We start from the raw sequence: 14833 nt of genomic DNA on the forward strand, positions 1-14833 counted from the left end.
TCTCCCCTCCCCTCCGTCCGCGTTGCTTGCAAAGCCAAAGCCTCCCGGACCCATGTCGGCCTTCAACAAGAATGCCTTCTTCGAGGGCGACGATGACGCTGCGCTGGACATGCTCGACGCATTGCTCCCGCCTCCTGCTGGAGCAGCGGCTGGCGAGAATGCCGAGGCTGAGGCGGGTGCTACCGCTCCGCCCGCAGCTGGTGACGACGTCGTTGCTGCAGACAGCCAGACACAGCCGGAGCCAGAGCCAGAGTCGGAGCACGCCGCCAACGGTGGCCAAGGTACCAGCGAGCTCTCGATGGGCCCGTCTGTGGCCAGCACCGAGGACGACCTGGAGGCCATGATGCGCGGCGCACTGGCAGGGCTTTCTGACGACGACGACGACGGCGGCAAGGCGGCAGGCGCGGCTCGCGCTGGCCGCAAGCCGGCGCCCGCACCGCTGGACATTGCGGCGGCTAGCCCTGCGTCTCCGCCGGCACAGACGATTGGAGGTCATCTGGTGCTGGAGGCCAAGGCGCCGAGTGGGTACGTGCCGTCGCCTGTTCCGCAGCCGTCGGGACTCCTCGAGCCATCGGTCAAGTTTGCACCGCCGCCGCCGCTCGACGACGACGACGACCTGATGCTGAGCTCGCCGGTGACACCGGCCTCGTCAGCCACTCCGGTGTTGGGCGGGAACAAGACCGGTTCGGCCATGTTTGCGCCGCCGCCGCCGCTCGACGAAGACGACGACGATGCGTCGACGCTCCTCACCTCTGCGCTCCGCAAAAAGGTGGAGCAGCGGCCGCGGGCGCTCTCGATGGGCCCGCCGCAGGTCTCAGGCTCGGAGCACGCGTACCCGGTGGTGCAGCAGGCGCGGGCGCCGCCGACGGCCGGTGAGTCTGGGCCTGTCTCGTCCGACGAGGACCTCGACGCTGAGCTCGCGGCAATGGAGGCCGAGGCCATGCGGGCGGCCGGACTGGAGCCGTCGGACGGGTCGGTGGCAGATGCTGCGCGGCCGGACGACGACGAGGACGTCGACGACGACGACGAGCTCGACGTGACCGACAGCGCGGTCGAGGAGCGAAGCAAGGACGACCGGATTCGCGAGCTGGAGGCGCAGATCCGCGAGCTCTCGGGCGCGTCACCAGTCGACACGCTGCAAGTCGGAGCGCCAACGGCGGCGGCGTCGCTCGAGGGCGAGCTCGACATGCTGCGGTCGGCCAAAGTCGAGTCGGAAGAAGCGCTCTTTGACCAGATCTCCGAGCTCCAACAGCGCAACTCGCAGCTCGACGCCGACAATATTTCGCTCCGCGACGAGGTCCACGAGCTCAAGCGCGCCCTCCGCGAAGTCACTGAGGAGCGCAACGCCATTGACGAAAAGCTCTCAGTGTACAAAGACATCGAGGAGTCACACAAGCTCGAGCTGGACAAGCACCGCAAGCGCGAGTCGGGCGCCGCCATGGCGCTGCAGCGGCGACTCTCCGAGACCCGCGCCTCGTCGCAGCGCTACGAGCAGAAGCTCAAAAAGTACAAGCGCATCATCGTGCAGATCCAGCAGGACTACGCCGCGCTCGACGCCTACACCTCGTTTGTGGCCGACAAGGCCCGCGTCTTTATTCGCCGCCTTGGCGTCCTCTACGCCCGCTCCAAGGACGCCGTCTCGCTCGCAAAGTCGGTCTACTTTAAGCTCGACTACGTCTCGTTCTCGGAACGCCTGCCCAACGTGCTCGGGGTTATCGAGCAACGCATCAAGAACAAGGCGTGGAAGGAACGCTTCCTTGTCATCAAGGACAACTTTTGGCTGGCGTACAAGGCCAAGTCCGGCAACCCGACCGTGTGCATCCGCCTCGACACCGCCTCGGTCGAGATCGTCGATGAGCCGGGCTTCCGCAACTGCTTCACCATCCGAGGCTCGGACAAGAAGGAGACCATGTGGCGCGCTCAGTCCAAGCAGGAGCTCGACCAGTGGCTTCACGTTCTCTCCAACGCCGCAAAGTTCATGGCTATGAACCTCGAGGGTAAGCCACCGGTCTCGCAGGCCTTTGCCGCTGCCGCTGCCGCGCTTGGCTCGGAGCTCCCGGCCGCCGCCAAGTCCGGTACCGCCGCCTCGCCCGCAGACTCGATGGGTCTCGACGGTCTCGGCACCGCCGCCTCGGTCCAGCCCACCGTCGCCTCCAAGCCCGGTGGCGGCCGCGTCGGCGCCGCCGAGACAAACGTCGCCAACCTCATGACCATCTCGGGCGGCCAGGCCATCCCGGTCTCCAACTACCCGTATCTCCTTGCACTTGATCGCGACGATGGAGCGTCCAAGATTGTTGCTGCCTTGTAGATGATCAACAAAGCTGCTTCCCTTGCGCTACACCTTTCCCGTCCTCCTCCCTTCCCTCCCTCCCCCGGCCTCCTTCTCTGTTTCATTCATAAACTGTTCTTCCAACTAACTTCGTGCACTCTACAGTATCCACTTCTCTTGAAGCCCCCCCCCCCCTATACACACATACACACATACACACATACACACACACACACACACACACACACGCGCGCGCAAACGCCTCTCGCCATGTATGCACCCGTGGCAATCCTCACACTTCTGGTCCTTGTCGCTCTCTCCCTGGCTGACGACTTGCCGTGTACGCTTGTGCCCGACGAAACCGCAACCGATGCAACCTCGCAGCTAGTGGGCTTGGCGACCAACATGCAGCACGCCTACCTTGCGGCGCTGGATGTGGACGAGGACAACGACATCGATCTTATCTCGTCGGTTCCACCGCTCAAGTTGATGCGGAACCAGGGAGACAACACATTTGTAGAGGAGAACGCTGCCGCCGCCATGTCCTTCACCGAGCCGACTGGCTCCGGCATCACCATGGGCCTCGCCGTGGCCGACGCCAACGGTGACTCGCTTGATGACTTTGTCATCGGTTGGCGCGATCGAAACGTCCTTATCATGTACTTTAACATCGGGGGCGGGTCATCGGCATTTACGCCTCACCAACTGGCGTCGGCAAGCCAGGTCGGATTCCCCGAGTTCATCGACTGGGACGGCGACGGCGATCTGGACCTGGTCAGCTTTCTCTGGTCTACCACCGGTCCTGCCCGGGTCTTTATCAACTCGGCCGGCTCATGGCCGACATCGCCGACGTACTCGTTTGGCTCATTTACCGCAGTTCATCCGGGCTCTTACGGTGACTTTGATGGCGACAACGACCTGGACATGGTTGTTGGCAACCAAAAGTGGCGCCGCGACGGCCCGCTCTCTATGACCAACATCGGAACATTACCGGGTGGCCTGATCGGCACCTCATTCAGCTACCAGATCACCACGCCAATCAACTGGAACAGCGACGGGCATGACGACGCAGGAGGCGGCAAGGGCTGTTACATTCTTCTTGGCGACGGTGCATTTGGCTTTACCTCGCAGACGCTTCCTATTCCCGACTGTATTCCGACCCAAGAGCGAATTGTGGTCGACGTTAACAAGGACGGCGCCCATGACATGGTTTACTCGGCCTCAAACCGGCCCGACATCGGCATTTCGCTACTGGTCAACGATGGCAGTGGCAACTTTGCTTCCACGATCATCCGCAAGTCGGATCGCGCGGTCCATACGCCGTTTTTCGTCGACGTCGACGGAGATGGTGATTATGATGTGTTCACTTCGCCGTGGGATAACTCTGACGTCGACTTTGGCAAGCTCTTCTTCCACGAGAACAGCGCACGTCCAGGCGCACACATGCCTGTCTTTCGCTCTCTCTGCGTCGTACCCGGGTGCACAACCGTTGATGGGTGCGTGAGCAATGTCATCAGGATTGCCCAGATCCACGGCGCTAGCGATGTCGAGCTCGCAGCAGGCGTCAACTACACCCAGTGTCCGGTCACGCCCATCACCATCACCAACTCGGCGCTTCGCATCCGGCCCAGAGGATGGTCGAGCCGGACGAGCATCAGGTGTGGCCATGCCGGTGTTCTTTTCCGGGTTGAGCACGGTGCCAAAGCGGCTGTTGAGCGACTTGACATATTTGACACTTCGACTTCGTTTACGGTTGATCCGCAGCCGGCCATCCTGGTCACCGGCACCGCTTCCAAGCTGACACTCTCCAACGTGACCGTGACGAGCGCCGATGCGACCCGTGACGCCGCAGGCCTCACACTCATTGCATCCATTGTCGATGGCGGGTTTCTCGTGGCGGAAAACTCGGGGTCGCTCGTGGTGGAGAGCTCGGACTTTGTGGGGTGCTCGGCCTCGGGGTCGGGAGGAGCGATGGCGCTCAAAAAGACCGGCCTGGTGAGCGTGACCAAGACCTCATTTGTGGGCAACAGCGCAGTCGGAGGTGCTGGCGGCGCGGTGGTGGTTGTGCTCTCGGATGCGGTGATGGGTGATACGCCGCTCGTGTCTATCAGCAACTCGGTGTTTGCTCGCAACGAGGCGCGATACGGCGGCGTTGCGGCGGTCATCCTCGGACCGACCATTTTGCCGACTCTCGAGGACCACACCTTTCTCCCATGGCAGCCCAATCAAGCGGCAGCGCTTGCGAAGGCGTCCAACCTCACGGTCTCGTTTGCCGACGTGATGTTGGCCGACAACGTCGCTAGCTTTGGCGACGTGCTCTATGATTGCTCAGCACCTGTGTCGCTTGGCCCGTTGGCTCAAGGCTCGGCCCAGGCACCCCGGGGGGGACCGTGCCTGGTGCGTCGTCGGTGTTTGTTTGCAACCCGAGCGACGCGGCGACGCAAGCGTATAGCTCGGTGCCGTGGGTCACGAGCGTCGGCCCCGAGGCAGGCGCGCTGGTGGCTGCGGCGGCGTCGCCGGCGGTCACCATCAAGCGGGTAGACGCTCCTGCAAACGAGCCGGTCCTTGTGATGCCTGGCGAGGAGCTAGGTGGTGTCTCGTTTGGCGCCGATGATGTCTTTGGTTCGCCGACCACTGCGGGGCTGGTCGGCCTGCTCCCAGCACCTGGCTCGGGCGACGACGTGTTTATGTACGTATCTAATGTGCTCCGCGCGCTGTCGGCGAGCGAGACGGTGGTTGACTTTTCACGCGAGCGGCTGGCCGCTTCCCATGCAGGCGTTGTCGGCTCGACGGTATACATGAGTGCTGGTTTGGCTGTGGCTGGCGCTGAGGTCGTGTTCATCCCGCGGCCATCGCTGGTCGTTCAGTTCCCGCTGCAGTTTGTGGCGTGCGGGCCCGGATGGGGCGCGTCGTCGACGACGCCATTTGCTTGCAGCCCGTGCGCGTCCGGCCTCTTTGCGCCCGACACGTCGATGGAGGCTTGCAGGCCGCTCGACGACTGCCTGCCCAACTCGAAGCGGACACAGTCCGACTCATCAGAGTGCACGTGTAACGCCGGGTATTGGGCGCCGGCGCTAGCACCCGACACGCCGTGTGTAGTTTGCCCAGTCGGCGGGATTTGCGTCGGGTCGTCGACCGAGATACCAACTGCAGCGGTGGGTTACTTCAACGTGGCAAACTCGACAGGCTCGGGTGCGCTGGCGGAGATGGCCAAGTGCCCACGGCCGCAGTCGTGCGCCGGTGGCTCCAAGTGTGTCACAGGCTCAGAGGGCTTTATGTGCCGGGCGTGCTCAGACGGCTTTTACACCGACGAGGACACCGTGTGTCGAAAGTGCCCGAACGCGGCAGGAGCCATGTTCTATGCCTTTGTCTCTGTCCTTGGCGCGGCGGTCGTTTTGGCAACGGCGGTAGTGATGTGGGCAGCGTACGGACGGGGCGGCGGGTCATCTTCGGTCTGGCGAGTGCCGCACGCAGTCAAGTCGGGCATTCTGTTCTTCCAGATCCTGGCGGTCATCGGCGGCGCCGAGCTCAACTGGCCGTCGCCGCTCAGCTACATCCTGGCGGTCTTCTCGGCGTTCAACCTCTCGCTCGCGCTGTTTGCCTCCGAGTGCGTACTGGTCGACTTTGCCACCATGTACAAGTTTACGGCGCTCATTCCGATGGGTATGTTCTTGCTTGTCATGGCGGTGGCGGCGTTGTTCAAGTTTGGGCTTCGATTGCGGCGCGTGGCACTGCCGCGCGTGGCCGAGCGAGTGCTCTGCATCCTCGGCCCGATGCTTTATATTGCGGCAGCGCATGCATCACTCGTGCTCTTTGACTGCACCAAGTTGCCAAACGGCACTTTTGTGCTCGACGCGGACATGGGCGTCGTGTGCTTCGAGTCGGAGTGGATCGAGCTGCTGCCGTATGGCCTCTTTGCGGTTGTCGTGTACGTCATTGGCCTGCCCGCAATCCTATTCACGCTCCTTTGCCGGGCACGACACTCGCTGCAGACATCCGAGGTGCGCTCCCGACTCGGAGTGCTCTTTCTCAACTTCCAGCCGCAGTTCTACCTCTTTGAGGTTCTGCTCCTCCTCAAGCGGCTCGCGGTAGTGGCGACGGCCATGTTTTTCTCAGACCTCCACGTCTGGCTCCTCACCATCTTTATGGTTGTTTTTGCAGTTTTTGCAGGCATCCAGCTCAAATACGAACCGTACAAACTGCAGATGTACAACGACATCGAGATGCAACTCAACCTCGTCATCTGCGCGCTGATCATGCTCGGCACGCTCTTCTGGGCCGACAACTTTCCAAACCACACCTCGCTTGTCCTTTTTGCGGTCATCGGCTGCGCTGCAGTCTTCCTAGCCGTTCTCCTCCTCGTCCGGCTCTTTTCCGTGAGCTTGCGTTCCGGCTCGGCATGACCGCGCAAGTCGACGTCTGCAACGAGCCCGAGGCCAAGGAACACGGCTCACCCTCGCTCGGCACCTCCGGCACAAGCTCCGGATCGGGCTTGGCACTGCTCACCCCGCAGCCGGTGGAGTTGAGCTATAGTTCTACCAGCTGCGCAAGCGACTTGTCTCCATAGCATGGAAAACGATGATGAAATGTACAAAGTAGGTGCTGGCTGCAGCGACAACGGTAGCAGAGGCTCCAGAGAGACAGCTCGCTTGCCTCGTCGTCAGCCATTTCGGCATCGCCTGTTTTTCGCTCAACGGCACTTTTCTTGTCACAAAACCCATCCACAAAGCTATGCTGCGTTCAGTCACGACGACGGCGACGAGCCTGACGAGCCTGCCTGCGGTGCTGCGGGCATGCACTTCTGCGCTGCGCGGGTTCTCCTCAAGCGCGTGTGTGAGCGCTGGAGCGTTCAAGCCTTTCCTCCGCGAGGGCGTCTCGTCGGGGGCGACGGCGGTGGAGGCAGCCCGGGCCGAGTCGCTGGCCGGAGGTGGCGAGAAGCGGGTCGCGGCGCAGCACGGCAAGGGCAAGCTGACGGCGCGCGAGCGGCTGGACGTTCTCCTCGACGAGGGCTCGTTCCGCGAGATGGATCCGTTTGTCACCCACCGGTGCTCTGACTTTGGCATGGAGGCGTCCAAGGTGCCGGGCGACGGCGTGGTCACCGGCCAGGGCACCATTAACGGGCGCCTCGCCTTTGTCTTCTCGCAGGACTTTACCGTCATGGGCGGCTCGCTCTCCGAGACCCACGCCGAGAAGATCTGCAAGCTGATGGACAACGCCATGAAGGTCGGTGTGCCTGTCATTGGCCTCAACGACTCGGGTGGCGCCCGCATCCAGGAGGGTGTTGCCTCGCTCGCCGGCTACGCCGAGGTCTTCCAGCGCAACGTCGATGCCTCGGGCGTCGTCCCGCAGATCTCTATGATCATGGGTCCGTGCGCAGGTGGTGCCGTCTACTCGCCGGCGCTCACCGACTTTACCTTTATGGTCCGCGACACGTCGTACATGTTTGTCACCGGGCCCGAGGTGGTCAAGACGGTGACCCACGAGGAGGTGACCCAGGAAGAGCTTGGCGGCGCCAAGACCCACGCCACCAAGTCGGGCGTTGCCCACCTCACCTTTGAGGACGACATCGAGGCCCTGCTCAAGCTCCGCGAGTTCTACGACTTCCTCCCGCTTTCCAACACTGCCGAGCCGCCGCAGCGCGACTTTTCCGACCCGCGCACCCGTCGCTCCGAGCAGCTCAACTCGATTGTGCCGGCCGACCCCAACTCGCCGTACGACATCAAGTCGGTCATCACCGAGCTCGTCGACGACGGCGAGTTCTTTGAGATCATGCCCGACTTTGCCAAGAACATCGTCATCGGCTTTGGCCGCATGGAGGGCAAGACCGTCTCGTTTGTGGCGAACCAGCCCAAGGAGCTTGCTGGTTGCCTCGACATCGACGCCTCGGTCAAGGCTGCCCGCTGGATCCGCTTCTGCGACGCCTTCAACATCCCCATCGCTACCCTTGTCGACGTCCCCGGCTTCCTCCCGGGCGTCGGCCAGGAGCACAACGGCATCATCCGCAACGGCGCCAAGCTGCTGCACGCCTACGCCGAGGCCTCCGTCCCCAAGGTCACCGTCATCACTCGCAAGGCCTATGGCGGCGCCTACACCACCCTGGCCCCGCGCATGCTCCGTGCCGACCGTGTCTACGGATGGCCCACCTCCGAGGTCGCCGTCATGGGCGCCAAGGGCGCCGTCGGCATCATCTTCCGCGGCGACTCGGACATTGCCGCCCGTGAGGCCGAGTACGAGGAGAAGTTCCTCAACCCGCTCCCGGCTGCTCGCCGCGGCTTCCTTGACGACGTCATCGAGCCGGCCGCCACCCGTGCCATCATTTGCGAGGACCTCGAGGTCCTGGCCACCAAGGTCGAGGAGGGTCCCGCCAAGAAGCACAGCAACGGCCCGCTGTAGGCGCCCTGTCGTCCTTCCCCCCCCCCCCCCCCCCCCCCCCACACACGCCCCTCCTACCTCCAACCCCGTCCCCGCCCACCCGTGTGCACATGTCACAGTGAACAACGGCAGCGTTTGCAGTCCATCAATCTGATCTGATCTTGATTCCGATCCCAACCTCCTTCCTTCCCCACCCCAGACCGGAGTCAAACCACTCAACTCCATCGCCGTCCCTGCCCGACACTTGAGCCGAGGGCGAGCCGATGGAGTCCACCGATCACACCGATGACACCCATGCAGAACCACCTGCATCCGCCACCGCCACCAGTAGCAGTAAGTATCCAAACACCATGCATTCCCGCACCCATCGATTGGCTTGGATGAGGGGAGGGTGGGGGAGGGGGGGGGAGGGGGGGGAGGAGCAGGAGAGGAAGAGCGTGGGCGAGGGGGTGGGATCCCTCCCTGTCTTCCTTGCCTGTCACTCACTCACAGGTGCGGCATATGCGGTGTGGGCGGGGACGGGGACGGGGACGGGGACGGGGGTGGGGTGGTGGTGGTGGTGGTGGTGGTGATGGTGGGTGTCGTCGTCGTCATCGTCGTCCTGTCTTGGCTGTGTGTGGGCTCTCTGTGGGTGCGGCTGTGGACAGCGGGCGTGGCGGCTTCGACCGAGGGGGCGGCGGCAGCGACAGCGGCGGCGGCGGCGGTGGCGGGTGGCGGGGACAGTGGTGGCGAGGCAGGGAATACGAGCATGCCGACGGTGGCGGAGATGGTGGAGGAGGAGCGCGGGCGGAGGCGGAGGCGGGGGAAAGTCGTGGTGTACAACGAGGAGGCACTGCTCAAGTCGCAGTGGCGCGACTCGGAGAAGATGAAGAAGGCCATGAAGGTGGAGGAGATCGAGGCCAAGAAGGTCCGCAGGGCACACGCCCGCCGTCGTGCCGCCGAGAAGAAGAAAAAGGCCGCAGAGCGGAGGCGCAAGGCAAAGGCTGCTGCTGCTGCTCGGCGGAAGAAGAAGGCCGCAGAGGCGGCCGCGGCCGCTGCTGCCGCTGCTGCTGCCGCTGCTGCCATGGACCCCGGCGATGCCGCTACGCTGCAAGACTCAGTCGGCAGTACGGTGGGCGGGCAGAAAGTCGATGCTGGGAGCGGGGCTCAGGCTTCCGCAGCGGGGATGGGTGCCGGTAGTAGTGGCGCAGCGAGCGTCAGCGCGAGTGCGAGCGCGGCGTCGACGCCGGCGGCTACGCCGAGTAGGGACAGCCGCAATGCGCGGCACCCGCGGCATCCGCAGCATGGATACGTCATCTACGACGACTACGGCCTGCCGATTGTGGTTGATCAACTGCCGAAGCGCGTCCGCAAGCGAGCGCCGGCGGCGGTAACGTCGGCGCAGGCTGCGGCTCAGAACAGGCCAATGGTTGCCCGTAAGCTCCTCGACGTTCCGTCACCGCCGACAACACCCGGTCGGCGGGCAGGGCTTGCTCGCCCAGACCGCAATTCGCCGCGACTCTCTGCCAAGGCATCGGGCTCGGCGCCACCTTCGGCGTCTAAGGGTAAGGGCAAGAGCAAGGGCAAGAGCAAGGGCAAGGGCAAGGCGAGTGTGGCTTTGGGCGCCAACGGGTCGGGCGGACCTCCGATGAAGGATGTACTGCGACGGTTCAAGCGGTGGACCAAGACGTACTTGACAAACGCGGTCGACGTCCTGCCGCAAACCGCCATGCCAAGTACCGTCATTGTCGGCGAGAACGCTGTTGTCCGCCACGGGTCGAGCGTCTTCCTCGACCGGATCACCGCGTACAACGAGGCTGAGCTCAAGGACGATCCGGTGGCGCTCGCGCTTGACAAAGCGCTCAGCTGCTTCTCGGAAGACAACCCTCTGACGACGCTTCCCGGCTTCTCGCCACGCTCGCTCTGGTACCCGTCACTCTCCGAGGTCCTCGACGCTGCTTTTGGCGGCTCGGTCGAGCAGATGGCGCGATCGCTGAGCGCGGTCGACGCGTCAACCCGGGCTCACCAGGCTGCGCTCCGTAAGGGGCTTATTCGCCCGCGCACTCTGACTGCCACGGTGTCCGCGCCTCGTAGTTCCGCTCCTGAACAAGCTCTGGCACCGATGGACGTCGTCACCGCCCCACCGCAGCGCTCCCAGCCCCCGCCGGTTTCGACCCGGACCCGTGCCGTTCAAACTGAGATCACCCACGTCCAGAGCAAGACTGCCCGCCGCTGGGACGACGTCCAGCGGGTCTCGAGTGAGCTTGACGCCGGCATCATCCCCAAGAATGTCTACGCCGATCAGCTCAATCCCAAGCGCACCTTTGAGCACTTTATCTCCCGATCGCCGACCAAGACCGCAACCCGTCCCACGGCACCGCTCGCTACCATCGCTGCTACAGTCGCCACTGCTGCTCCTGCTGCTGGTGAGCCGAAGGACAGCTCTGTCAACACTCTCACGAGCGCGATGAATCCTGCTCCGAGCGATGCACTTCGCAATCCGGCTGCACTCAGCACTGGCAAGCGCGGGCGCGACGAGGCGGACGAGGCCACTGGCACCGCAGCTGGTCACGGGCCCGGGCCCGTGCCCAAGAAGGCCAAGCCGATGGAAGGGCCGCAGCTCAAGCTGAGCGCACCCATGGCCGCGCCCGCACCTGGACCTGTGGCGGAGACGCCGGCGCCATCGATGACGGTGGCCGAGATGGTGGCGGCGGCTACAGCAGCGGCAACAACCGCGGCAGCGGTGTTGGGCACAGGAGGACCCGCAGGCCGCTCCACCGTATCTGCAACACCAGCTGGAGCGGCGGTACCGCCGCGAGCGTGCATTGCTTCGACTGCCAGTGTCTCTTCAGCGCCGCCGCTGGCTGCCGAATCCCGGCCACCGCCACCGCCGCCGCCACCGCCTCCGTCGCTGCCGCTGCCACCCCCGCCACCATCTGTCCCTACCGGGGTTGAAGCGGCGATGGCGAATGAGGACGGCGGGCCGAAAATGATGCTCAAAGGCGAGGAGCGGTGGACGAGCGGGACTTACGTCAATTGCGATGTGCGCTACTTTAATCTCAAGTGCCTCGGCAAGTTTGACATGGTGTACATCGACCCGCCGTGGCGGATCCGCGGCAACCAGGTGATGCCGGAGGACGGGCACATCTTCTCCAACTCGCAGCGGCGACGTAACTACGACACGCTCTCGAACACCGACATCTACGACCTTGAGATTGGCGAGCTGGTCGACACCGGGCTCATTTTCATGTGGACGGTCACGTCGCAGCTCAAGGTGGCGCTGCAGTGTCTCGAGCACTGGGGCTTTGACTTTATCGACAAGATCACCTGGGTCCGGCTCACCCACCGCGATAACGTGGCCATGGGCCTTGGCTACTACTTTCTGCACTCGTCAGAAATCTGTCTGGTCGGCGCCAAGTCGCGGCCAGGTGCGCGTCTGGAGATCATTCCCAAGATCTCGAACGATCTTTTGTTTGCTCGGGTGGGCAAGCCATCCGAAAAGCCGGTCGAGATGTACGACATCATGGAGCGGATGATGCCCGGCGGGCGCAAGATCGAGATTTTTGCCCGAAACAACAACCTGCGGCGTGGGTGGCTCTCGGTGGGCAACCTGCTCGGGCCCAACTTTGAGTACGTCAAGGATCGGGTGATGTGTGACGAATGTGCGGCCGGCATCCCCATCGGAACGCGGCGGTTCAAGTCGCGGAGCGTGCCGAACCGTGACGTGTGTGCCGAGTGCTTTGCCGGCACCGGCGAGCCAGCACACAACTACTTTGAGCTCGAGCACGCCATCGCGGTCATGGTCTTCCACAACAACTACACCTGTGATATGTGTGGGATGAACCCGATCTGCGGTATCCGCTTTTCATGCTCGCGCTGCGAGTACGACCTCTGCGAAGGCTGCTTCGATTTTTCTGTCACCACCTGGGCGGCGGCTGCCGGCGCGGCGTCGCCGTCGGCGGCAGAGCCGTCGATCTTCCACACTCCCGACAAAAAGTCGACTCGTGTGAGGTCGGCCACCCACGATCCGGCGCATGCCTTTCTCGCCTACGAGGACATGGACGACTCGGGCGGCCTGCCCAAGCACCATGCGCGCTGCACCTCGTGCTTTGACTTTCCATTGTCGGCTACCGGTTCTTCTGCGTCGACTGCAAACGGGTCTCGCTCTGCCAAAAGTGCTTCTTCCGCCGTAAGGAACCCGGTCGCCACCTCGCGTCGCACGAGATGCGGTTGCTCGACCGGCCGCGCGAGTCGTGCATCTGTCCGCGCTGCGTCATCGATGTCCACGCCACCGAGCGCGCCCTCGTCCGCGAGCTGCCGTCGGTCCGGGTTGCCGATCGCGCGCTTGTCCTCGCCCAGCGTGCGGCATCGGCCGCTGCCGCCGACGAGATAATTCATGATGCGGTGAGCGATGTCGCGCAAGGCGTCGCGGCCGACGCCGTAGCCGACGCTGTTGCCGAGACGATGATCGACGACGCAGCGGCGGCCGTAGCGGCCGAGTCGATGGCCGGGTAGCAGAGAGCACACGGTTCTCACTGAATAAGCTCGCTTGTTTAGCTTGTGCTAGTGGGCATGGGCGGCACGGTTGTGCTCGATGCGGCGGCGGACCTCCTGGTGGCCGATCCCGCGGGCGACGCGGCCGAGGCCGTTGAGCGCTGCAACGCGGAAGGCCTCAGAGTAACTCGGGTAGTTGAAGACTTGGGTGAGGAAGAGATCGATGGTGCCGTTGAGAGCCATGGCGGTTTGTGCGACGTGAATGATTTCCGTGGCACCCTCGCCGATGGCGGATGCGCCGAGAAGGCGGAAGGTGTGCGGGCAGAAGAGGAGCTTCAGCAGGCCGTACGAGCCGCCGATCATGGCAGACTTTGCCAGCTCGGCGTAGGAGGCGAGGCCGACCTCGACCGGAATCTGGGCGGCGGTGAGCTCGCGCTCGGACATGCCGATGAAGGAAAGCTCGGGCACGGTGTAAATGCCGTAAGGGAAGTCACCCTGGGTCTCGACGCGGTCGGTGATGTCGTCGAACATGTAGTCTGCAACGAGGCGGCCCTGCTGGCCCGAGACCGAGGCGAGGGCAGGGAAGCCGATGCAGTCGCCGGCAGCGTAGACGTGGCCGACCGAGGTCATGAACTTGTCGTCGACAGAGATGAGGCCGCGCTTGTCGGTCTCCAGTCCGATAGCGGAGAGGTTGAGCGAGTCGGTGTTGGCCTGCCGGCCGACGGCATACAGCAGGGCGTCGCCAAAGAGGACCTTGCCCGACGCTAGCTCGACGGTGACAGTCTCGCGGCCGTCAGAGCGGACGGTGACGTCGCAGGATGAGACAGTCTCGCCGAGCAGGAACCGGGCGCCTTGCTGGCGCATGAGGTGGCAGAGCGCCTCGACCATTTCGGTGTCGGCAAACGGCAGGATCTGGGTCGGCCGCTGATCGACGACGTAGACGCGTGAGCCCGGGATGATGTTCATCATGGACGCGTACTCCATGCCGATCACTCCGGCGCCGACTACAATGAGCGTCCGCGGAATGACCCAGTCGTCGATGAGCATCTCGTCCGAGTCAAATACCTGCTTGGCCTCAAACGGGATGTGGCCCGGGCGCGCCGGGCGGGTGCCGACCGAGAGCAGGAACTTGTCGGCGGTCACGCGCCGCTTCTCGTCTGACGTCACCGAGAAGCCCTCCATGGCGTTGAGCCGCGCCCGCCGATCGGGCAGGTGCGACCACGGCTTGCCGATGGCCACAGTGTTCGAGTCGACAAACGAGGCGTGGCCCGGAATGATGTCGATGTGGTTGCGGAGGAGCTGGCTTGACACAATGGCGTGCTCCTTGTCGATCACCGCCTTGACCCGGTTGACAATGTCCTTGACCGTCACCGTCTTGCGCGCCAGCGACGATCCGGTGTAGAACGACTGGTTGCGGTACCCGGTGAGGTGCAGGATGGCCTCACGGAAGGTCTTGGACGGGATGGTGCCAGTGTGGACACACACACCGCCGATGTCCGCCTCGGCATCAACCACAGCCACGCGCTTGCCCTTTTTCGCAGCCGCAATAGCACACTTTTGCCCCGCCGGCCCTATATATCCCCCAGCCACCACCGCCCCATGCTCTTTGGTGAGTCGTCCTCCCGCGTCTTTGCCTACCGACCGAACAAGAGCCGCTGTCCGGGCGTGCCCCCCCCCCCCCCCTTCGCGCATTGGAGTGGGGAGGAGGGGAGGGACCGT

At 63.9% G+C, this 14833-nt stretch overlaps 4 protein-coding genes across 4 annotated transcripts; 3 read left to right on the forward strand and 1 right to left on the reverse strand.

Annotated features, from left to right (window-relative positions):
- Positions 1-52: 52 nt before the first annotated feature.
- Positions 53-2308, forward strand: AMSG_07185 (uncharacterized protein; the record flags this gene model as incomplete). Its single annotated transcript, XM_013901180.1, has 1 exon — positions 53-2308. One exon carries the CDS (start codon positions 53-55, stop codon positions 2306-2308), a length of 2256 nt encoding a protein of 751 aa, XP_013756634.1.
- Positions 2309-2539: 231 nt separating this feature from the next.
- Positions 2540-8662, forward strand: AMSG_12051 (uncharacterized protein; the record flags this gene model as incomplete). Its single annotated transcript, XM_013901225.1, has 4 exons — positions 2540-4608; positions 4632-6618; positions 6651-6801; positions 6999-8662. The coding sequence occupies 4 exons, from the start codon at positions 2540-2542 to the stop codon at positions 8660-8662; spliced, it is 5871 nt and encodes a 1956-aa protein (XP_013756679.1).
- A 633-nt stretch (positions 8663-9295) lies between these two features.
- AMSG_07188 (uncharacterized protein) lies at positions 9296-13135 on the forward strand (the record flags this gene model as incomplete). Its single annotated transcript, XM_013901181.1, has 2 exons — positions 9296-12809; positions 12845-13135. Exons 1-2 carry the CDS (start codon positions 9390-9392, stop codon positions 13133-13135), a joined length of 3711 nt encoding a protein of 1236 aa, XP_013756635.1. The 5' UTR covers positions 9296-9389.
- Positions 13136-13156: 21 nt separating this feature from the next.
- AMSG_07189 (pyridine nucleotide-disulfide oxidoreductase dimerization region) lies at positions 13157-14806 on the reverse strand (the record flags this gene model as incomplete). The annotated part of the gene is made up of 2 exons (XM_013901182.1): positions 13157-14668; positions 14753-14806. The coding sequence occupies 2 exons, from the start codon at positions 14804-14806 to the stop codon at positions 13184-13186; spliced, it is 1539 nt and encodes a 512-aa protein (XP_013756636.1). The 3' UTR covers positions 13157-13183.
- Positions 14807-14833: the final 27 nt, after the last annotated feature.

This window comes from Thecamonas trahens (assembly GCF_000142905.1).
Source record: "Thecamonas trahens ATCC 50062 unplaced genomic scaffold supercont1.31, whole genome shotgun sequence".
Lineage (NCBI taxonomy): Eukaryota > Apusomonadida > Apusomonadidae > Thecamonas > Thecamonas trahens.